General features: G+C 38.6%; 1 protein-coding gene across 1 annotated transcript in view; it reads right to left on the bottom strand.

The window, feature by feature from the left end:
- Positions 1-26138, bottom strand: part of gsg1l (gsg1-like) — a 45382-nt gene that overhangs the window by 3271 nt on the left and 15973 nt on the right. Inside the window, exons 2-4 of the mRNA XM_042505100.1 lie at positions 22774-22821; positions 7632-7784; positions 452-563 (exon numbers count right to left, since the gene is read on the bottom strand). Coding sequence (XP_042361034.1) covers positions 452-563; positions 7632-7784; positions 22774-22821 — 313 coding nt within the window. The remainder of the gene's footprint in view (positions 1-451; positions 564-7631; positions 7785-22773; positions 22822-26138) is intronic.

Raw genomic sequence — 26138 nt, 5'->3', positions numbered from 1 at the left:
TTGGAGGTCAAGGTGCATCTTGTCTGGCTAATTATCCCAGAAACAACAAGCGTGTCGCTCCCTGTGTACCTCAACACGCTCCAACAGCAAATGCCTCAAGCAACATCCTCAAGAGATGTTTTATGTTGACTAGATGGAGGGATGATGAGACTGTTTGTTCATCTCTTTGTTTATCCACATCGTGAGTGTAACTGTGCTGGATAATTATATATTTTGTCATCTTAAAACAGGTGAAAATACAAAAATTAAATCATTAATTAAGCAGGGGACTTTAACACAAGTTTGATCAAATTTAGGGGCATACGTGTGTGTGTGTGTGTGCATGTGTATGTGTGTGGTGTGTGTGTGTGTGTGTGTGTGTGTGTGTGTGTGTGTGCGTGTAGGTGTGTGTGTGTGTGTGTGTATTTGTGTGTGTGTGTGTGTGTGTGTTAGTGTGTGCGAGCGCACTGACCAGAAGGACCAGCCATAGTCCCAGCTGTGTGGCCTCCAGTCTTCAGGACCCAAACTGACTGTGATCTGGAACACCTGAGTGTACATCATATGAGCCACCATACCCAGAAGACCTGTGACACACACACACACACACACACACTCATTAAAGGCAACATTTTCTTTAACAAACACAGTCCCCAACAGGAACAAATAACTATGAAAATGATTCTCCGTAAGTCTGTGAAGCAGAGTCATAAAATCCTGAGATGCAAACAAATTGCCCATGTTGAACATTTTAAAATCACATGGACATGTCTCCATGTCTGGAATGGCATAAAATTTAGTAGGCATATACATTTAAGGTCCCCTGGGGATAAATCCTACTGATTTTGGTGATCCTCTACCAATTTTTTCTTGTGCCTTCATCAGTTCAATATTTTATTTGTCCATTTTTGGCAAACATCGGCATGCTGACATGCTAAACTAAGATGGTTAATATGGTAAACATTACACCTGCTAGAACATCAGAATATTAGCACTGTCAATATGAGCATGCTAGCATGCTGAGGTTAACATTTTCCTCAAATTACAGCTTCACAGAGCTGCCAGCATAACTGTAGACTCTTGCTTTTTTTATTCTCGCTGTTATAAACTCAAAATCATCCCACTGGCTTTGCAGTTTCTCTCCTTGGATAGCCTCGGCTGGTTGAAAACCATTGTTTTGTTGCGGACTGTAAAGCCAACTGACATACATCTGTAATATTGAGAAGACACAAATAACATTTGTATTGACATTTTTCTGTGATTCTGCCCTTGCATAACTAAATTAAATCCCCCCTTTTGTCAGGAAGTGGTTCAGTGATCTAATGTCTGTCCAGGTGGTGAATTTAAAAATCCTAGGACGGCCAAAGAATGACACACCTTACTCTGCTTTACTTTGCCTCTGATTGGCTCATCCTGGCATTCTAAATCTAACCCTAACTAAACCCAGTCCTCTTGCCTAAACCTAACCAACCCAACCAATGAAGGCAGCAAGTACCGGCCACTTATAGGAAGAGTAGGCCGTATTATTACTTCTAGCTTCCTGGTTGATGGTTAGCAAACAGCTTGGTCTGCAAATCTCCACAACTAGAAAATAAATTGCCATTGCATTTGTTATAAATATTCATAGTCCTATGATGATGATCCCTGATTTTTCTTCTAGTTTCATCATCAGGTCAAAATGATCCCTTCACCATGACAGGATATCTCAAAAAGAAATAACTTGATTTCCATAACTGGTGCTGTAAGTCAAAATAAAGTAATTTATGTTTTAAAGTGTCATGCAGAAAAAGGTACCCACCCCACATGGGCTTACATGGCACTAAAAACATTACAAAAATGAGAGGAATAGCATAATGAGAGTGACAGAACAAATACACCTGCATGCATGCCAAACAAAGTCAAACAAGTCAAAGCAGCTATAAACACAAGCCTCCTTAGACATTTGTGCTATAAAACATAATTTAGGAACATCTGAAGCACAGTCTGTGCTTTTAAGACATCAAAATCAAAGTGCCCTCCCAAGCTGTTGGTAGGCATTTAACACAAACTGAGGTGAAACACTTAGTCTGTAAACAAGAAGTCGACATTCATTAGACAGAAAACACATCTGGACATTCTGCGGACATTTTAAGAACTCTATATCTTAGATTGTGATACAAAGGACAAAAGAGCACAAAAAGTATTTCATTTTTGACCTCTCAAAGATCACACTTTCAATTTCACCCTGGAATTGAGTCTAGTTTCTTACTGAGATACTGAAATTCATACTATGGTATCCTCCAGAGGCAAGATACCACATCCCAACTGGGCACAGAATGATCTCTGTGCTCTGGTTGGGTTAATGGTGACATAATGCTGGATGTTAAATATGTTTAATTAAACTGTATGCTCTCAAGTTGTTTTGACAAAAAAATCTTGCAACCATTTCTGTTCATATTTCGGAATGGTATCATTTTATTTGACTACAACAAGATCATTTATTTCTATATATAGATATATCATATTGGAGATCTGCCTTGCCAAATATTTTTGAAAACTCCCTTGCCCAAGGATAATTATTTGAAAAACCCTAGGAAAATGTGTTTGTGTGACAGCCCCTCTGCTAGGTTCCTCTGCTTGTGCTTCGTTGTCTCATCCCAGGGAAGCACATTTGATTGAGTGCAATCAATGGCACAGGACACACCTGGGCCTGGTGTGTACCATGCACACATAAGACAGATCAGTAGTCAGCTGATGCTGGCAGACCCTTTTTCTTTGTGTCTCTTTTACTGCACAACACCTCCTACAACACATTTTTACACACCCGATCCCTCCATAAGTGACTCTACAGATTTCTCTTTTTATTTTTTGATTAGTTTTGATTACTATTTTGGTTAACAAACCACTTAATTTGTTAACTGACATGTGTGTCTCTTTTTGTCCAGCCTAGGCTAAGGTTGTGAATCTATTCCACAGTCGTAACATGTCACCCTTGTGCCACACTTCAGATGGCTCCCATCCCGTGCCATCACATACTGTAAGCTTTGGCGTCATATTCTGTACATCGAGAAAACAGTGCATATCTTTGTTCATAACCATGTCACATTTATTTTGCTTGCAATAACCCCAGACCCCTGCAACATAATCTAAAACAGGATAGACACAAGATCGATACAGCTATGTGTAGGTTTAATAACCAAGATGTCTACATAGCGTAACCTTATCAAGGACAGCTCCCAGTGCCCTACCTGCACAGTCTGATAAGACTTTTATTCCTTCTTCAAAGGTAAGATGCTTATCTAGAACAAGTCTTAAGTATTTGTAAATCTCATGCATTTATTAGTCCCTGCAAAGATGACTATATCATCTGCACATACGAGAGTGAAAACCATAAAGTCATGTGATGTAAATAGCCGCTTGCTTCATGTCAAGAGCTAGATTGTTTCTATATACTACTATAATAACAAAAACTTAAATGCAACAGTTCTTTGTTGTTTTTTTTCTTACATTTTTAGAGATTTATGTTGAGGATCTAAGACTTTTTTTTAATGCCACAGATGTTTCAGATTTTTAGGGAGTGTGCCATTGGCATGCAGACTTTCAAAATGTCCACCTGTTGCCCATGAACTTAATGTGTATTTCACAAGAAGCCATCTCCAATGCTGGTCAGTGAATTTTGGCAATACATCCAACCAGCGTCACAACAGCAGACCACATGAAGCCACACCAGCCCAGGACCTCAACATCCAGAGATTTTACCTCTTAGATCGTCTGAGACAAGCCACCTGAACAGGTGACGCAACAATTAGTTTGCACAACCAAAGAATTTATGCACAAACCATCATCCTGCATGCTCATTAAGCTGACAGCTGTTCATCGTTATAACCAACTTGTGTTGTTATGAGGTTGGTTGGATGTAATGCCAAATTCAGGGCAACAACACAGGAAACATCTTACAGTTGTAAAATGAACACAGAGTTCATGGTTAACAGCTCAGATAGACATTTCTGCAGTCAGCATGCTAATGACATGCTCCCTCGTGACTTGTGACATCTGTGGCATCGTGTTGTGTGATCAAAGTGCACTTTTTAAAGTGGCCTTTAACTTTGACCATCTGGTGCACCTGTTTAATAATCACACTGACTAACCAGCATCTTGATATGCCACATCTGTCAGGTGGATAGTTTGGATAATCTAAAAAGAGAATTGCTTACTAACATGGATTTCAACAAATCTGTGACTAAAATTGAGGGGAAACTATTGAGTACATAGGTCAGTCTTAGATCTTGATCTGTGAAAAATGGAAGTAAAAACAAGTGTATCTAGAAAACAGTGTGGGAGAGAGCATGCCCCATTGTTTTTCACCAAATGTGGCTGGGAACCTACCTGTTCTATAGTCACTGACCTGCACACCTGCAGCTGCGGTTTGGTAAAGAGCTGAGGGCATGATGAAATTTACCACCTATACTGGATTTTAGTCATTTGAAACTGAGAAGGTCATCTTTTATACAGGCAAAAGCCTTCTGAAATTTTATGACACGGCTAAAAGGTGTTTCTTCTTGTATAGCAGATAAACCACATATGTTGTCAGTAAAAGCTCTGTTATTTCAGAAGCCATTTTGTTCTTTTACCCACAGACCAAATGTTTCCAAGTAACAAAACAATCGCTCATTAAGATTATGAGAATAGATTTTTATTAACACAACTGACACACAAGCACCACCATCAGGATGAACCCACACTTTAAAATTCCACTAATCTTAAGGCTCTCAAATAGTGCAGCAACACCCTCAGTATGTTTTCTTGTTCTTACATAACACTAACCCTCAGCACAAGATAATCTGACAGGATAATTACCATTAACAAAACAACAGTAAATCACTTCACCTCTAAGTTGCAGCTCAACATATTATCAGTAATAAATCAGAACACGTGTAACTGTAATAATTAGTCATTATACAGCACCAATTGATTTAATGTGAGACGCCCAATCAATTAGAGATGGGGACACAATCACTCATAAACATACAGTAAATCAAAAAAAGCCACTATGTAAATAAGTGAATTAGAAAGAATGACATTAATGCAGCGGTTATACATCAAAACCTTTCTATGTGTGCGTGTATGTGTGTGTGTGTGTGTGTGTGTATGTGTGTGTGTCTCACGTGGATGTGTGTGATGGGTTAGAGCCACGTGTCTGTGTTTGTAATCAGTTTGTGTGTGTATGTGTGCAGCATCGTGCCACAGTAAATAAACCTCAGCTGCTCCAGATTTACAGTTCACTATAAAGGGAGCATAATTTCTCCCTGACCTTGACACCCTGACGGCAGAGATTTCGAGGAAATATGTGTGTGTATTTATGTGTGTGTGCATGTCACACACTAGCAAGTGCACAAGGAACCCTCATCATCTTTACTGCATTTGCAATTGCAATTTGTCGATGATATGGCTTTAATCATGGATGTGTGTGTCCAAATCAGCTGCTACAAAAGTGTTTAATGTTCTCACGTTTTGCAGTATTTAGCATTTCATACAATATTATGTTGATATATTTCACTAAATAATATATCGATTATAATTCTATATCAAAACAGACAACTTTAGTGGCACTACTTTGGCACTATTCTAGTTTTATAATATTTATTTTTTTAACTTTCTGAACTTATATTGGTTCTTGCACTAAATGCTACAACCAAGTTTACCCACATAATTTCTCAATAATTACTAATCAAAGAAATTGGTGACTTTTGTTATCACCTACTTTATATCACATCACATTGGTTTACACAAAGTCAGGACGGGTATGAGAATTGACGGGTATCATACCGTTTTTCAACACATAATTTCTTTAAAAAAATAGTTTCAAGTTTTCAAATGTAGTAATAAAACATTTGTTGCAACTGATTATATTAATAATAACTATTCTGTAATACTACGATTGAGTGGCATCGCAATATTTTCTGAGATGGTTATCATAACATGAAAGTCTCATACTGTTGCAACTCTACTAACAACATGACATGGTACAACATAATTACAGCTGTAATTTCTTAGGTTATAGTTATAACTAATGGCCTGTATTTATTGTTCATTGTGTAACCTCAGTTAATGTACAAAACATTTTGGAGGATATTTTTTAAGTCACCAAACTGATTTATATGTTACACAATAATGTGGAAAAATGGATATTTTACCTAAAATAATTCCACATTGGTATTTTTGACTTAGTTCCATTGAATTTTTAAATAGAGTAATTATTCCTTTAGTATTTATAGCATCCGTACTTTCAAATGTACTTTTCACTTGTAAGTTTGTATGTTTTTTTCTGTCCCCCAAGCCTCAAGTGAGAGTAAAAGTAGCCTAACTATAGTTCTTACTGCCATTGTTTGCGGGAGTCAGGTGTTAATGTAACAGACTCAGGTTAACTTGATGGAGTTGAGAAACAGAGAAGCTGAATGTCCGCTGTCTTGCCATATTTTGGCTTGAATTAAAGAAAATACAAAAAGAGAAACTGTGGCGGGGTCCGCCATGCTTACTTAGACACAGGGTGTTGACAGGAAACTGTGCAGTATGTAATCCAATGTTATTGTATTTAGTTTCATGTAACAGTTATGATAACAGCTTCGATCTCCTACAGCTGTATTAGAGCTAAGCTAATGCTAATGCTAACCCAACATTTCCTACTGATGCTGCACATTTAAAGCAGTCAGCTGGTGGAACATGGGGAGTTGTTTCCTGTGCTTTTTTTTATCTCCAGATCCCGTTAAATATTTGCAAAAGAAGAGATGAAATAATGGGATGATGGGAAACAGTTAATTATTGCCTTTTTTCTTTATTCCAAGAAGGCAACACATTTAATCCTTTCACCCAGTTTGTGTGCAGATACACAAATTGCTCCTCTTATAAATGAGACATGCTTTGGTTAAAGCACTTGTCACTGAAGTATTAGTGTTAACCAGCATTGTAATGTAAATATTGTAACTGTACCATGACAGTCACTCAAAGAATGGAATTTTTTATTTATTTATTTTTCACATTAAATAATATATCATGAAAGTTGATGGATCTACTGAATACAGTTTTAAGTTACATGCATGATTTTAAAAAAAATGTGTACAATCAGCAAATCGTTCTTTTCAAAGTGTGAGTGCTGTAGTATCTTTAAGAATTCATGTCTTGATCCTGTTTCAGTAATATAGGCTGGACTCCCCACGCTGCCGCGATATTGATTTTTCAAACGTCGATTAACATTTTCCTGATGAATGATATTAGCATCTCATGTCATTAGATACTGTAATACAGATCAAATCTATCACCTGTGGCATGATGGGTAAGAAATAGGAATTATGATCACAGCTTCACAGGTTAGCGGGGGGAAACGGTGCTGTAAAAGAATCACTGGTCAGCTGTGAGACATCCTCAGAGAGGTCTGAGGAGGTGGAGAGCAGTGCCGCACACAGAGCCAACTTCTTGTGTAAGAGGTTTAACACGAGTTGGGAGAAAAATCCTACAATCCTACACAGCGAAGGCTTTCAGGATAACCTCTGACCCCGGTCAGCCTCTCACAAATCTGCATCAGTCTCCCTCCTTATCCTCAGGGCATTTCTAAATGTTTCCAGGGAGAAGGTAAATAGGCCTAAAAGGTTTTGGGAGTTCTATCAGGGGTCACGTCTTACCAGACAGCACGGTGAAGACGGCGGCGAAGGCGTTGAGTTTGAGCCCGTCGATGACGTTGCTGGAGTGGAAAAGCTCAAGACACATCAAGCTGAAGCCGACCACCAGCAGCAGGATGTAGAGCACCTCCGACACAACCGACAACCACAACACACCTACAAACACAGACAACTCTGTTAAACACAGATATTGATTAGAAATTTGTGATTTTTCGGTGCAGTGTCCCTTGGATGCCTGCTTCTTACAGTCAGGTACCTGGGCACCACACTTTTATAAAGACCTATTTTGCCTGAGCATTGAAGGCACACACCGCCAAAAACATCCTTCACAATGAAAATAAGAGGATAATAAGAAAATACAGGCAAAGGGGAAGAAGATCTGCAGATAAAGACACCGCCACATACTGAGAGTGGGTCAGAAGTGATGATTGAGAGGGATTACCTCTATGTGAGTCTGAACTAAATATTGTTTAGGAAAATCCTGTTTATCTTAAAGGTACAGGTTATTTTTTTAACAGCGTTTTCCAAACCTCTCCCTGAATACCACTTGTCCTGCACACTTTAGATCTCCCCCTGCTCCAACACAGCTGATTCACATGATCAACCCGTTATGAGCTCCTGAAGCTGCTTGATGACAGGCTCATCATTTAATTCATCTGTGTAGGGGAGGGAGAGATCCTGCAGGACTAGTGGTACTGGAGGACAGATTTGGGAAACGCTGACTTATTGGCTCCCATGTGAGAAAATTGTCTTGGATTCCAGTAGGCTGTATTGCAACAAAACACACAGGCGTTATAGCATTATATATAAGCCCATGTGCAAACATTAGCCTGAAGTAAAACTAATACCATGTTAAGGACTACAAACATTTAAAGAGATAGTTAAATTGCGAGGCAGGTAGGGTGCTGGGTGTCTTACTGACCATTTTCTGACTCACAACGAAAATAAATTGATTCAAACTGGGATTTTTTTTTCTCTCTTTTCTTTTTGGTTTTGCTGCCGGAGTGCATAAAAAAAAAAACATCAAACATAAGCTTGTTAAAAATAAATAAATAAATAAATATATAAATATATAAATAAATAAATAAATAAATAAAAGTGCTGGGGAAGGCTCCCCAACAGAGACGTCTTTGTTAACCCCTGAACATCCTCAGATCCTTTAACTTAGTAAGTCAGGAAATTTAAAAGAAAGATGAGATGTGGCCATTTTATGTTTATTCATTTTAACTGATAAATATTATTAATTTGTTAAGCCTATCATTTTGCAAAAGTGGCCCCCGGGAAAAGCAAGCTGACCATCCCTAACATAGGCTACATTTCACAACATGCACTCCTTAGTACATAAATTACAAGGAAACCAACATGTCTCACTTAAAATGTTAACAACATCGATAAAAACCTTCAGTTATCTGTCCCCTCACCCTTCTGTCTTTCCTCCAGGAGTTTCCCATTGATCAGTTTAATGGACAGAGGGACAAATGAATGCTTCTAATGACTGTTTTAATTAGCTAGCTAACTTTAGCTGATCAAATGCACTGCTGATTAGAAACAAGAAGCTGCTTCTGTTGACTTCTGCGAGCACACAAAGACCTACTGTAGCTTAGGATTTTGCTAAATCATCCTTGTAAACGGCATGTGAATGGGGAGCTTGACAGGTGTAGCAACAGTAAATAGTGAATGGCCAATTATGACGTTTTTTTTTGCTGACCCAGAGGTTCTTTCACAATAAATGCAGCTTCTTGTACATTTATGGTCAAATGTGAAGGTATCAAATAGAGCTAAAGGAATTATTTTGACACTTGCCTTCATTTTATGCACCTTTTGGTTTAAAATGCTATCTTTATGCCTGTTATACAAGCATTTACAATTGTTTTCCCATTCTCTGGAAATTATCATTTGAGATCACTGCAGGAATTGTCGCAATGCAAATTAAAAACAATTTTCAGCATTACTTTAAAGTGAACACATTCTTAAGTAGAAGTCTGTTTGAAGCAGGCGTTGTCTTTCAGATGACACAAAAAGACTGGGGTTGGTGTCAGAAGAGGAAATACATCAAACTGAATGCAGCAATGACTTGTGGGATAGCGCTCCTCTTATTCCGACTATATTTTTTGCCTTTTTGCTCTTTCTGCTCTGTGTCACTCTCTCAGAAATGCGCATTGATACAGAAGTTCACGAAAAAGAAACAAAAAGTTTTGTTGAAAGAGCTCCTGGACTCTGGAGGTCAGGGTTTCAACTTGTCAAACATCTGAGGCTTTTTCTGCTCGGCACTCAGGGAGGAAAACCACAGAGACCCTGCTGAAGAACCATGAGGCGAGATGTGTCTGTGCTGATGATTTCAGACAGAGACAGGATAGAGGGGGCATATTGTTTAGACTGAAGGAGGTCATTTGTCAAATTACAGGAAAAACACAGTACGCTCCGATGAAGCTGGCTCACCTGTAGCTCAGCAGTGCATCACAACATTGAACACAGTGTAACATAAATACTTTAGAAACAGTAACACAAAGCTCTTTTATCATTTAAAAAATGATTAATGACAAACTTCTCAATGCATCAGTGTGTAAAGAGGTCTTATCATGAGCTCCGAACCTAAATAAAACATATCTGAAATAAGCAGAGTTCTGGTTTCTACCCTGGGATCAGGGAATATGCAATCAAAGAATGTGATGCTGCGTGCGATGCCAACTTTTAATGTTTGATACTCACATTTGCAGTCTTTTTTTCAGGTTCAAATTGCCACAACCAGTGTTTAAATTGAGTCTAGTCTCACTAATACAGAGAGTGCCTTTGACATATGTAAAAACTCATACATCATGCAGTAACAAACATACTTATTTCAACCAAAACCCAGATCTTTTCTCTAAATCTAACCAAGTTGTGACTGCTTCATAACGTTAACCATATGCTTAAAAATGCAACTGTAAACAGTCAAATAGGACCTATTCTGTCCTTTGAGCATGATGATGTGTTTACCTCCTGCAGAGTAAGGGCAGTAGTAAGAAACTCTTCTGTGGATCATAGAGGATACAAACAAACAACCTATTTGGTTGTGTTAGTTGGAAGACTTGTCTGAATGATTTACTGCACAATGAATACTTTACTTTTCATACTCAAAAGGTCCAGTGTGTGGGATTTAGGGGTATGCATTGGCCGAACTGGGACATACTACTCCTAACTATATTTTTGTAGATAATCACCCGAAAATAAATATGGTGTTTTCATTATAAGGCCTGGAAATACCAAGCCAATGGTTGATAATCAGTTAATGTTGGGCTGTTCTTGACCTGGTTTTTGTTGTGTGTCCCACACCATTGGCCCTTGTCATCGTAGGCATCTTTTTTTGCAGCCATTTCAGGCCATTGAATCAGCATTAGAGATGGCAAAGCCTGTGGGTGAGTGATATTACTCTGATTGGCAGTTTAGCTCAAATGGAGATGAGAAAAGCAAACAAAGGTCACATGATGGTTTTCCAGTTTCCCTTTTTGAAAGATGATTACAGGCAACTGCTGTCTGCTGGTATAAAGGGTTATTTCCTCTCATGCAGGCACAGAACGTATATTCTAGTTGGCCATTGCTTGTAGTCTTTGCAGTGTGTTCATGTGCAACATACTGGCCGAGACATAGGCATCACAGTCACCGCTAGCTCTCTTGTGTCAGTTTGGTGTGTCAGTACCTTTAGAAGTAGTTAATAGGTCCTCTCCCACATGATGTTTCTACAGTAGCTCAGAATAGACAAACCAAACACTGGCTCTGAATAGGGCCATTGCATCTTTGCCTTAGCCACCACAATTCTCCTGCATATTTGGCACATGGGAGAAGTTCATCAGTTCTCAACTTCATGGTAGATGCAACTATATTTGCCACACTGGGCCATTAAGTCAGGTGTTCTCAAACTTTTGATGACCGACTGCCACATTAGGGAGACTGCATATGAATGCAGGCCACCCAGCAAAATGCAGTAGCGAGTTGTGCACCAGAATTGCTAACTTTAGCTACCAGCACCAACACTGATCACCAAATGGGATTTATGTGACACTCACAAGGTGCCACTAGTTGCTTGTCGTGCAACCAGTAGCTTTCTACAAGTTGTCATCCCTAACCTGACAGATGCTTATTCAGGGGGCACAGTTTGACACATTTATTAAGTAGTGTGTGATATGTAAATATTTAAAAGTACTGAAATGGACCATGGATGAATAAAATGGAATGCACTCTTTCCCTGTTATGTCATGATCAGGGGCTGCACAGAATATTTCTCAGGGCCGTCTTTGACAAGCAGGCTACAACTACACTTTAATTACATTTTGCTGAAAAAGAAAATGTCTGTGCCGACCTTCAATCCTGGTCCTCTCCTAGAACAATGTGAATATTAGATTTCCATTTTTGTCGTAGTTTTGTCCTCCAGGCACAAACTGAGGGTGGGACATTGAATTGTCCCTTTATTCTGTCTTCATATATTTATCTGGTATTCAGTTATCCACAAAATACTGATGAAACTCAGGTGGATCTTTGGAGGATAACGATACGGTCTCTCCTCTGCAGGTAGGACATGACACTTAAAGCTCAAAACAAGGTGAAGTATTTGTTTCTGATTGGGGACGGGAGCATGTGTTTGATATCAACGCCTACTTGTTTGACACACACTGATTAACTCTTTACTGTGTCGACATTGCCCTCTGGTAATACAGTGCTGTAGACCGAAAGAAAAAATGAAATCCCATCAGAGCAGAGAGAGACATTATGCAGGATGATGAACAAGTTTTACAACCCTACTGTACTTTTACACGCTCCGGAAATGTGAACATTTTTAAAGCAGAGAGGAGTTGTCATCCTGTAACCGAAGCAGCCCTGAGGGTCCACTCTCACCACCACAAGTCACACGGCTCTGCAAATTTAGAATTTCTAAAAGGCAGAAGCTTCTCTTGAATCGGTGAGGCTCACAACACAGAATTTAACAGGATTATCTTCTCTGTGGCTCCGTACGACCTCCAGGCTGAGTTTTCAATTTGAACATCAGTGAGTTAGGGGGAGCTATGGGATCCCTGAACAGCCAAAATTGGTCGCTAATTTTGTGTCACACTTCTCTCCAGGCAGGCAAAAGCAACCTTATTGCTGCATTCAAAGTGTTTTCCAAAAGACATTGACTGAAATAACATTATAATGGCAAAATTAAAAAAAAACAGAAGGGTAGAGCCAAAAGTTTAATTGAAAGCAATGGCAAAAGACGATTTAGAGAATAGCATCAGGAGACTGCTTCAGGCTTGTGCAGCTTTGTTAGGTTGTGTTTTAATTCTAGCAACAATAGGCAGACCAGTAGCAGATGATATGTGATGTCTGCAGGGTTTACATTAAAAATACGTAAAGTAGAAACCAAATTAAAAACATTAATACACATGGGCAGAGCCACAGCTTCCTATCTGAGTATTTCAGTTTTAAATTGTAAAATTTTCTATCATTAGAGGCATGTAACAGGAGGTAAATGCATCTCTGGATTCAGTTTGTGTGTTAAGTTCTTCCTAAATTCCTAGCAACGACTAACTTGTTTCAAATTAGTGATTTAATTAGCCTGCGTCATTAAAATTTAAGAAATGTCTTATCTTGTAAAGACTTCGGTAATGTGTGAACTGGTTGTTAAGAATCCTCTGCAGAGCCATGCAATCAAAGGCAATCAACGTTGTAAACAGAAAGTCACTGTGGCGTTACAAGAATTTCAATTTGGCCAAAGTATTGGATTTAACAACAGTAGACAGTTAAAGGACAGTATTCACCATATAAAAGCTCAAATAAGAGCTTATATAAGGACTCAAAACATTCCTTTTTAGCAAAACTTATGACTTTTAAGTGACTCCTTGCTGGCTGCTCCACTTGCTTTTCTGCTTTTATTTATTTATTTGTAAATATGCTTTTGTTTTTGTTGTTTTTATCTGATTTTTTATGCTGTTGTTTTTATCTTGTAGCACATTAATATTTGCTGGAATGTCTGAATGTACAATCCATTGCAAATTATTATTATTATTATTATTTTAAAGCTGGCTAAGGCTCAGTATTCATTTCAGGGGGACATATATTTGGAGGTCCTGCCCAGAACATTTTGAGCATCAAACACTGAAATTCCTGCCTTCTGGTGAATTCTTTTTCACTATTTTGTGCCTTTTCTGCATCAATCTATGGAGTAATTGTCTTCAATTTGTCAAAAACAAATGTCCTCCGCTACTCTTATGTTATGACATATGCTCTGTGTCTGTCTCCCCCACAAATATACACCTATGTTAGCTGGGATGTACACTGCCTTCCCGTAGAAAGCTCATATATACAGTGTTTCCTATGAGGCCATGAATACATGTCAACAGACTTCCTGATGGAAGTGGACAGACACTCAGAGGGAGCAGTGATGGGTCTGAAACAGGCATAATCTTTAGAAAGTTGACATTCAGTTTAAAAACTTGAAGCAAGCTAAAGACTGAGAGCAGAAGAAACCACAGAAAAACAGAAAAGAGAAAGAGGAAAGGAGAACAGAGAGGAGTAAGACGATGAGCAGAAATCTCAGGGGGGCATCGGTGATAAAAGCAGCACTAACCACTTTACGGTGTCAAGGTGCTAAATTAATGTGATGGCTTCAGATCATCTGAAGGAGAAACTCAGAACTTGCAGCCTCTCAGCAGCTGAAACCTTCAGGATGACAAACACCAAGTAAACTGGGCAGAGTTTCCTCATGGTGTTGTTTTCTTTATAGAACAATATGTTCTGCCGCCGGCATGAGTCAGTGGAAGGCAACGTCAGGCTGTTCGGACTGTAATATCTCAACAACAACTGGATGGAGTGTGATGAAATGTGGTTCACACAGTCATGTTTCCTTCAAGATGAGTTGGAATAACTTTGGTGATCCTCCGGCTTTTCATTCAGGCCATCAATCGGTAAAAAATGTATAACTCTGTCTTTGGTGCCATCGTTGTCTGACAATGACGCTCAAGGCATCCTTTAGCCCCTGTTGGTTAGGTTTAGTAGATCAAAAAGATCATGGTTAGTTTTCAAAAAAAGGTAATTTTTTTATGGGTTACTTTTGACGTAACTTGTAAATACATGACGTCACGTCACGGGAAGTAAAGTGATGTCACCGGACGTAAAGTGACAGGACGTAAAGTGACAGGACGTAAAGTGACGGGACGTAAAGTGACACAACCCAACATCAGGGAGATGAAATCTATGTGAAATGCTTCCTTCTACAATAACAGGTAAGGAAGAGGGGAGTGGTATTGTCAATGGAGGTGGGGTTGTTTTCGGACATTACAGGTGTATGTGAAGCATAAAGAAGACAGTAATTTGGTGTTTGTCATTTGAAGGAGTGGTGGAGTGGTTTTGAGATATTGTGCTCCAAAGTTTTTGCATTCCAAATTGCAAACAAGACACTCTTTTGTTTTTTTAAATACAAAGTCCAAATACAACTTATAAAACAAACAAAAACCACCTCACATAATGTTAATAAGTAAAATACGAAGATAAAAATAACTCAGATAAGGTCATATAGAACCTTATAATTCCAAGGTGACGATTTGTCAAACACTTCGGTTTATGACCAAATACATGCAAAACTTATGACATTTCCATCAGTCTCAACTGTATTTTGTGTTTACAGCTAAATTAGCTCATATTTCCATGCTAACATGGTAAACTTTTCAACCCCCTACTGCTCCTTCACCATGACAAGTGCCTCTAACGGGAACAAACTCATACACATCACACACAATACCTCCAAAATTATTAGCCTCCCAACCTGTCAGACCTTAACAGCAACGCCATTGCATGCAGAGCACACGCCATGTAGCACACAACCCCTCAACCCATTTTTCACACCGCCTTCATCTGGTCGCAGATACAGATCTCTGGCCTGAAAACAGGCCCGCAGTGGCAGGAGTTTTGTCCCCTCTGCCATCATCACTCAACAAAACACACCAGTAAATGTCATGTGTGTCAGTGCTGCGTGTAGAGTTGTGTGTATAAACGTGTGTTTTGTATGTAGTTAGGCAGTGATGTATGATGTATTCATGTGTACTTTCCTATCCTCTATAACAGACTATGGCAACATATTTCCTTGGAAAGGGAAAGAATCTAGAGAATCTATCTCAGACAGTGATCATCGTAACTGCTAAAATCATCATGTTAGCATTACAACACTCCCTCAGACCTAGAATAAGTAGATTACCACTCTTTTCAAAAATGACAAATATCGATCTCAGTTCTTAACACGTCCTTAAGGTTATGAAACGGTCACCAATACACTAATAAATTTTGGAACAAATCCCAGTAGTGAAATGTCATTTTGTGGGGTAGTGGTACTAAAATGACTGTATCAACTGATTCATAGACATCTCTTTTACAATGCAAGTCTATAGGAAAGTATTTTAGGGCCCCATGTCATCACGTGACAAACATGGGCGATGTAAATCCACTTTTGGCCATCAAGAAAAATTAGCCTCAAAACTTGGCGCTGGTCCTGAAGGATTGCTTTTTTACATTACATGTCACTTCGTCCTTTGCTCCTGTAATAATTACTACCATCTCTAGAGGGCGCTGCCTTACAATACAGACAATACAATTACATTGCTCGCAATAAGTTTTTTGCATACCCGACCTATATGACCTTTTTTTGGTGAATGCAGCCTGTAGCATTGTCATTGTGTGTAACATTCACCTTATACGAAACAAAAGGAAATTTAATATAAAAGAGTATGACCTGCAGGACTTCTTGGTATAAACCCTAAAAGTTAAATGAATTACATATTTTACGCCTCTGATTGTCAAGGAGTCTTATAGGCCAAGATTTGGACGAGAAGTGCGCTACTAAAAACAGAAATGTTGTTCCTTTGAATTTAAAAAAAAAACCTCTACATTCATATAATAATGTGAGAGCGATCCCCGTGTGCACAGATCCACAAAACAAACCAAAAACAGTGTAGTGTGCATGCCAGGCCAAAAGTTGGCGGTGTAACTTTGTATTGACACAGCACAGAAGGGGTTGCCTTTTCAAAGAATTGCAATCTGAAGCCAGGTTTAATAAGTTTGTGTTTTCAGGCTCCCAAAATACCGCTGTCGTGTGAATGAAAGGCCAAACCGCAACAAAAGCTTAACATTTCATGTAAGAACCGTTACCATGTAAACGGCCCCTTAATAATCAGATTTTTTTTTTTTCCAAGTATCGCTTTGATACACCAACCTCACTCTCCGGTTTCTGGTTGGCTGCAGCTTCAATTTCCAACCAGTCGATGAAAACAAATTCAAGAGGGAAACTTTCCTTTCAGGGAAACTCACGGTGCAACAATATTGACCAAAATCATTTTCTCCCATTTCTGTTCATATTGAATATGTATCAGTAGACAGAGGAGCAGAGTGAGACTTCATTAAACAGTAAATAAAACACGCTTTGAGCAACTGATAACAGGAAGGAAGGAGCTCATCAGACCGAGCCTCATCTCAAATAATTACATCTTTAATTACTCTCGGTGTGTGTGTGTGTGTGTGTGTGTGTGTGTGTGTGTGTGTGAATGGTGTCAACAGTTTCTGTCTCCTCTACACTCTTGACACCATCTTACAAAACATTTCCATGACGAGAACCCAGTTTTATTAAGATTTAGACCCACAGGGAACCTCAATGACAAGATTATTGATTAATTGATTGAATGCTTGATTTAGGATTAAATATTAAATCAGTAGTCAGTTTAATATACTTAAATAATTTGTGGTGAATTAAATGAAGGCTCCAACTAATGATTTATGTCACTACTTTTAAATATTTTACTTAATTTTGGGATCACTTAAAGGATTTACTTTCAGAGAAATGTCAAATAAAAAGCTAATGTGTCCATTAAAAGTTCTCTGAGCACGAACTGAAACTCCTCAAATTGGTCAATTTCAGCCAGTTATAAAAACTCATTCAATTTGCACTAATATGAAACAGAGGAAAGGAGCACACTTGATAAATGAGAGAGAAAGAAAACCATTAAGAGGTTCTTCAAACTGTCAGATTAATATTCCTTCCACTGATTAATTAGCTAATCGTATTAGCTCTAAATTAAACAACAGATCAGATACAAGCTGATTTAATATTAGACTGTTTCTAATTGAATTTTATTTACAGAAAAGTTTTCAGAGCTTCTTTTCACCTTTAGTTCACAAGTGCACAAACGTGACTACCAGACAACACTTTGTCTCCCATGCCGTCGCTCCACAATGGATGGATGGATCTTTAGTTTAATTTGGGATTACCTGATAATCTCTTCATCCTAGTTTTAGTTCTTAAAAGTTTTTCGTCTGGTTTTCTTTAATTATATTTGCCAGAGAGGCTCTGCTTTCTGCTTTCTTGTTTGTTTTTCTGCAGGAGTTTTTAATACCTGCATTCAAATTTAATCAAAGTTTGGTGAAAAGAAAAGCCAGGGGAAAAGTGACTTGTTTGCATGTGCATTTTAAGATTTGCAAATTTTGGTGCAGATCCAAATGAAATTAAAGCATTTTCAAACATTTTCTATGAATTTGGTGAACACAAACAGACATCCTATGATCACTCAGTGACTCTATTTTCACACTATATATCTTAAAGCAGCACTTATCATTATCTTTATTTTAACAGTGGATCAAATGACAAAGCACACTGTGAAGGGTGGAGTGATAAATCTCCTGACTGACTTGACTTTCCACATCTCTACAGAGCTTTACAACATCCTTTAGCTCATTGTTTTGGCTTTACAGCACATTTACTATTGTGGCTCAGCCTCACCACTCTGATCAACACTTCCAGCAGCAGTAGACACAAGTCTTCAGCAATAAAACCCTTGTACACTTCCTGCTCTGCAGCAAACAGCAGACACACAGTAAGAGACAAGCTGGTGAACATAGTGGAGCATTTTACAGCTGAAGAGCTAGATATTTCCCGCTGCGGTTGGTAGAGCCCATAATCAGAGCTAAAAGAGATTCATCAGGTGGATATAAACACCACTGGGATAATCATGTTGCTCTGCATCTGCTGTGTAAGTAGGCAACTGCTAAAATATTTACCACACTGAGAACTTTATGAGTTGATATAAGGGGTTCTGCCTCAGCCAAGTTGCCAGAATAAAACGCTGGCATTGTTTGTTTTTGCAAAACCAATATGTTACATTTGCACGTTTTATACCTGTCATATAAGCATTTCTAAAGAGACTGCAGACCAATGTTCAAGACCAAGGAAGAACAAAACTGATTGTTTTTTTTTGGTGATTCATCAGTACGTCTTCCAGTGGGTTTTTTAGCCTCCAAATGTGGTTGTTTTTTGTGACCCATCACTGAGTGGCAACCGAAAAATGAATGTTTGCTTCTTAAAATTTGCATTTCCTGCCGGGATAGTGCCAGGTGAAGTGGTTGTTTTTTACCAAGATATGTGACGTGGCTCTGTCATCTGGAGGTCGATAGAATGGTGGACGGCTTGACAACAGACAACTGTTCAAGACCAACCACAACAAAAACAATTTTAGTAAGTCATTGCTGAGTTTCTGGCTTTTCTTTTCTTTGTTTTTTAGTGAGCCATTGCTGTTTCTAGTGATAATGCCAGGAAAACTGGTTGGTTTTTTTTTAAAGAAATATTACTGCCTTTCAAGTGGGGATTATGCCCCCCAAAATGGCAATTTTAAATCAAAACATTATCCTTCCTTAACCATAACCAAGGGATTTTTGTGTCTAAACCTTAATACACTAGCATTGTACATAAAGTGTCAATATATTTGTTGCATGATAATGTACAATAGTAACGTATCCTTGGTTAAAATAAAATGTACAACAAAAAAAACTTTTTTCAGGCGATTAGGTTGGCTGCCTCCAAGGGGGCATAAATCTCTTAATGAAGGTTTAAAATTTGAGTTAAGGGCAGACAACTAAGTAAAACAGATATAATTTAGTCTATCAGAGTCATATACTGATGCTGGCAGTGACCAGGGAAATAAAATGTACAGAAACTGTAATTGAACGTTTGAATTAATAAATCCGAGTACTATTTACTGGTATTTTAAATACTGAGAACATGATACAGAGTTGAGTTGGTGGTTAGTCACGTGTTTCTCAGGTGGGTCTGACTCTGCTGGGGGACTCTGCAGTCATGACAGCATATTTCTAAAAGCCTGGCTATGACCCTGACTCTTTGAGTGTTTCCCTCTAATCAAATTGGATTTTTTTGTTTTTTGTTTCAGTTTTCATTAAGAACGATCTTGGATCTGACTGAGGAGCAGCTGTGTGTTATAAAACACAGCAGTGAGCATGTAGGGCTCAAAGGAAGGCCGATTAACATATTGTATCCTTGTGTGAGAAGCAAGGTCGCTCCACTCGATACATCATATCATCCACCACTGCTCTGTGCAAAACACTCTTGCTCTTCTTCCAGATGGCATTAACAGATGAAACCTTCAGAGAACTTCCATTATTAACTACCGGCTCTGCATGAAACAGCGAATTAGAGGCTACGCCCACATGCACCAAAATATTCCCTTTCTTCTGGACGCTCAAATATTCCTTTTATGAGCTGCAGGATATAAACACCACGTGTTAGAAATAACCTGCTCTCATCTGCAGTTAGGAAGAATCTGTAGGAGGTAACTGAGAGGTAACTCATTATCCAGCTCCTCATACATGGAGATATATTCTCTCTGTTTTTCATAAGGATCATATTAAAAAACAAATAAAGAAAAGTTGAAACAAAGGACAAAGAAAACAGTTTCTTGAAACATTAATTAAGACAACAAGGTAACGTTAGCGATAAAGATGAATATGATACTTTGAAAATGAAGACCTTCTGATTTGTTATGGTTTAAAAAAGGAAAACTGATTAAATATAAGAGCAACATGTGAACACAGCTTCCTGAGAGGAAATCAGGTCATTCACGAAGGTAACATAATATCAGCAATTAAAGATGATGGAATGAAGATGTGCTCCTCTGAAAAGATACGTCCTGATGGAAAAATACAGTGATTTTCTTCTGTCTGGGAAATTGGCTTGAGATTTACTTAAATTTCAATATGAACACAAGGCGTCATCTTCATTTTTATGAGTGCAGGGTCCTATAACTTCCATAAATCAAAACTGACAACACACTAGAAAAGACTGAGCTTGCTTCATATCAATTAATACATGTCACTTTCTTTCTGCTTCCTCCTCCGTCAATATAACCTAAATGAAGGCCCCAGGATGCTGCAAATAAAGTGCTAGTTGAAAAAAAGAGCATCTAAAACCAAATTTCTAATAACAGATAAAAGATTACATGAGAACAAAGAGTACCCCAAAAATGAGTCCTAAAACTCAAATCTGTTAGCATTTCAGCACCTCTGGTTCCCTCGTCTGAAGCCAATGAGTTTTTTGAATGTGTTTTTGGTTAGATGCCTGAAAAAAGGTGTGTGATTAACACAAGCTCGAGAGACTTTCATGTTTTGTTCTACAACACAAAATACATCCGTAAATATCTCACACAGGAACTTCGGAGCTTTGTCTTTGTCATTAAGTCAGGGAAACCAGAAGACTGACAGGGTGGATTCAAGATGCCAGTTAGCACATTAACAATACAACCTGATATGAAGTATATTTTCTCATGAGCTAGCAACACAAAAAATTACAAATTTGCTAGAGCTCAATGGCTAAAAACATAATCTTGCCTAACATAACAAGTTTGTATTGATCTCACGCCCTCTTGACTTTAGTCGTTTGTTTGCTTTCCTGACCTTTGTTTCTCTTTTAACGCGCTGAGGTAAACTGGCAAGTAGAGTGATTCACTTACTGATGGGCTCTGCCAGCTCCGACACCAATTCAACATGCTGAATCAGTCAAAAATAAAAAAAAAGGGGCGAACTGATGCTAATGGTGCAGGACACACAGCAAAAACAAGGGTGACAAATGCTAACAGCTCAACACTGATCAACCGTCAATTTGGTGTGTCAGGGCCGTAAAGGGGCCGGGTCAACAGCAACTCTTTTGATTTTGCCTTTCACACCCCTTTTGTAACCTTCTGTATCTTAAAAATAATCATCTGTTATGTCATTAACAAGCATAGTACACAGGCAAGCAGGTGCACAATACTGTTCAAGAATGCGGGAAAGCTAGTATGAATCTGGCCTTACCAACCGTCAATGGACCAACAATGATTTCTTTTAACCAGGGCTGACATCGTTCTTTAACCCCAACATTTTTAATATTTTAAATATGAAGGTACCCCAACCTTAACAAAGTTCTTATTTTTATGCAAACCACAAAATTTGCTTTACCGAGTCATTTTTGTTCCGAAACCAAACTGAATCTTAGTGTGTTCATCATAAAATGGATTAATGAGCAACTTTTGGGGGCAAAGACGTCACATGAGAAAACACTTTCATGTGTCGACATGAAGGTTACAAATGATTCATATTGTGATTTATTTTGGAAGACTTGTTGAGAAAATCACCTTTTTTACCTTTACCTCGCAACAGCAAATTATAAGCAGATTAAGACTGCTGTCCGTCAATGAACGTGAATAACCACCGTATCATGACCACCGTCTTTTACTGGTCTTCACCAAGAAACCAAACCACAATCTGTCATTAAAATAATTCATGTTTTTACTTTAAGCTTCACCCTTAACTGTCACTTCTTGTTTTGGCACTCATGCTCTGAAGTCATTAGACATGACCTTGATTTCATTTACATTAAGGACATGTCACACTGTTTCTTTACGATTAGATGTCCTTCTTACAGCCTGACACAAAAGTACCCACTGCTGCAGCATGAATTGTCTCATTGTACTTGAATAAGATGACTAGCACAAATTTATCAGAAAACTATGTCTACATTTATATATTTTTGAATTGTTAGAGTGTATATTGTAAGTATAAGTAGAGGTTTGGGGTGAACCAGTAGATGAGAGATTTCCAAAGAAATCTTTTTATGAATTATGACTTTAAAAATTGCATATTCTCCTCTGCAGGTAAATGTGTCTGAAGAGTGTTAAATGCAGATGAAAATAAGCTTCCTAACAAATGCAAAAGAGCCCAATAAAGAGATGTGTATTTCTTTTGTTTTTTTTCTATGGTTTTCCCTGGGCCCAACAAACAGGTGGGGAGCAGCAGGGAGTGGCGGCGATGCCTAATGACGGTCATTACTCACCCCTCTCCGACGCCGGGGCCAGATCAATGAAGCTCCGACACTTCTCACCTGAGAGAGAGAAGAGAGGGGAGGGAGGGAAGGAAGAGGAGATGAATGGGGAGCGGAAGAGAGGGATGTAAAGAGGAAAAGAGGTGAAGAGCACAAGGTGAAATAAGCTGGGAATGAAGCAGAGAGGAGATGAGAAAGGGAGGGAGGGGAGGAGAGGAAGGAATGCAAGGAATGAGATGATTAATGAGAAGGAGAAAAGGATGAAGGGATGAAAAATAATGCACAAGGTGGAAAGAAAGGGATAAAATGAGCGTTAGTGTCAGTGCATGAAAACGATAATACAAACTAATAATGTGTCAGGCCAGCAAACAGTGACACAATGAGTCATTGACTTGGTTGGTATTCCAGTAGCAACACACTACGTTGTAATATTCTGCCAGCAGGAAGGAATTTGCATCACCTTTGCTGACATTATATGACAAAACCATCAGCCATGATGCCACAGGATGATAGAATTTGCCCCCCCCCCCAGCAGTGATTTCTTTGGTCCATCACTTGGTTCCAAATAGAAATACCTCAACAACTAATGGATGGATTGCTATTTATAGTTTTATATTCATGGTCCCCAGAGGACAAATCCACCTGACTTTGGGGATTTTCTTTTGTTCCAACGCCATGATGAGGATCACATTTGTGGTTTTGAAGGAAATGTATCAAAAACTGTATGTATTGTGTTGGCATGTGGTTCAGACATGCATGTTCTCCTAAAGATGAATTGTAATCACTTTGGAAATCCTCTGACTTTTCATCTAGCACCATCGTCAGGTCAACATTTTAATGTTTCTTATACTTTGGTTAGTGACCAAACACTTGCAGAACTAATGACTTTTCCCATGAGCCTCAGCTAGACACTGGTTTTCAATCCCATCAGCAATATAAATATTTGCATGACACATTTCTGGAAACTATTGATTTGTTAAATTTGTATGTTATTACTTAGCAGATATGTTGAAATTTATGTTTTGACAATGCTGTGGTAAATGTCTGGTTACGTTAAGGCATAAAAACGTATTATATTTTGACTTAAAATAACATAGTTTCACTGGCATAATTTCTACTGCAAATTCAGCGAAATCTCGGTTAAAGAAAAACACGCTGCCTGCTGTTTTCAGTAGCACTATCTCAGCAGAAAACTTCTTTTCTTAGCACTATATCCTGTTTGAAACCATATAGACTGTATAAATAATGGATGTAGCTACTGTTACATCACCCATTGGTTTGTGGACTTTTGAAGCCTCAAGTTGGGCATTTGAGCCACCGCTATCTTGGATTTTTGGAACCAGAAGTGACCATATTTGGATAAGAGGCTGGAGCTGTGGAGGAGTGAGGGGTGGATCTGACATACAGATGGTGGCACTCAAGCAGCCCTGCCATCAAATATGTGTAACTTTTGGCCTTAATAATATGTTGACAAGTGAATCATTCAAAAAATCATCCATACCCATACAGCTGTCATGAATGTTCAAAGTAGCTATAGAGACCAAAACCATTTTTTAAACCAGGCTGAAAACATGTTTATTTCTGCTTTAAAATTGGGCATTTTCACATGGCAGATTATGGGGATTTAGTCTGTTTTGGATCCAGCCTCATGTGGTCATTCATCAAACAGCAGGTTTTGGCACTTCTGCTTTGGCTTCAGTTTTTATCCTAGGAGAATGCTGTATGATGAAAACACAGCGACAGGTTGCTAAAAAAACAGCTTTTTTGTATGTTGGTCTCCAACACTGGTTTGCTGCTTGGCAGGCTTCTCACCTATGTGTCATGCCATTCTCTATTCCCTCCTGATGACACACACATACTACGACCCTTTAGAAATAATGTAATATGTATGAAAAGTACATATGTAATATATCAGTGGTTTGCAGAACCGTACAATGCCAACGGCTGCTAGCTTTGTTGGACACTTTGTGTGTTATTTCTTATTTCTTCAGGCATTTTTTTTCTTGTGTATTATTCAGCTGTTGGTGTTGTGGATCTTCATCCCTACTCCTCACAGGTGGAATTTAATTCCTGCTGATTGTTGATTGCTTTGATGTGTCTTTTTAAAAAAAGAACTGAAATGTGTCCTGTATCCTCTGGTTAGGGCTTCATGCAAAACTGTGTCAGCAGATCCCGTTGTGAATAACATTAGTGACAAAATTATCAAGACATTAGAATTACCTCTTAGTTATTTTTGCATTAATGCTATCACATTCTGTTTAAACTTATCAGTATTTAGTGGGTTTATCAAACCTTATCCTACCCACACCTGTAACAAACTCAACAGTTGTATTTAATAGTGGCTTTATGGTCTTTTTAGTCCTACATTAATGTAGTAAGTGTTTTGCATAATGCACTATCAACGTGGCTTTTGTTCCATTTTTCCTGCCACACTCTGGCAGCAGAGAGTTGATCAGAGCTCGGTGGGACCATGCAGGTCACAGATCAGCGACCACAGGCTGAGCCATAACTCAGCCTCTGCGGTGTCACAGGCAGCAGGCAGGCCAATCCATAACCAGCCTGGTTCACACTGCCATACACACTCCACCCCAAGCCTACCCCGCCAAACAACAGATGAAGATACTCTGTTTGTCTCCTGGATACCGAGGATGATTTAGTTTCAGAGGATAAAATAGACTTGAACTGAAACTTGAGTCTTTGGTGGCCAAGTTCAAAACTATATACAAAATAGGAGGTTTTGGAAATAAAGTGCAGCAGAAAACTGACCAGATTGTAAATGATCACAAAAAACAACCAAAAATAAATACAAAAACCTTTTTGCTTTCTTATTGTCAATGCCATGTCTTTGAGAGTTACAATTTACTGAGATCTATTGGCGCTTGTACAATACAATGAATTTTTGTGCAAAGCAGTGATGCGTTCATATTGATGGAAGGTAGAGATGAGAAAAATTCCTGCATGTGTTAAGTTTTGAGATAAATGCTGTCGACAGAATAATTGTTATTACTGTACTTCTCTGCAAACAGACGTGTTGCATTTGTATGTTGTCATGCAGCAGATATGTTAAAATTTTTATGTTTCAACAACGCTGGGGTTAACTTGTAGTTATGTTTAAGCACAAAAAACACCTGGATGGTTCGGAAAAGATTCCCCTTTGGCTTAAAATCCTTGTTTTTTTTTGTGGCACAATCCTGGCAGGAAACGCAGACATGACAACGTATAAAACAACTGCTTTTTGTGGAACTCTCCTCAATAAAAACATAGTGACAACTCGCTAAATAGCACCCACGTTTGCTCATAACCCCCTCCCCCACCCCCCCAAAAAACGGAAATGCAGCAATGACTTGCTTAATAGCTACTGGTTTTGTTGTTGTTGG

The sequence above is a fragment of the Plectropomus leopardus genome, chromosome 17, assembly GCF_008729295.1.
Source record: "Plectropomus leopardus isolate mb chromosome 17, YSFRI_Pleo_2.0, whole genome shotgun sequence".
Lineage (NCBI taxonomy): Eukaryota > Metazoa > Chordata > Actinopteri > Perciformes > Serranidae > Plectropomus > Plectropomus leopardus.
The sequence above is the reverse complement of the archived record's forward strand: the minus strand, read 5'-3'. Positions and strand labels throughout refer to the sequence as shown.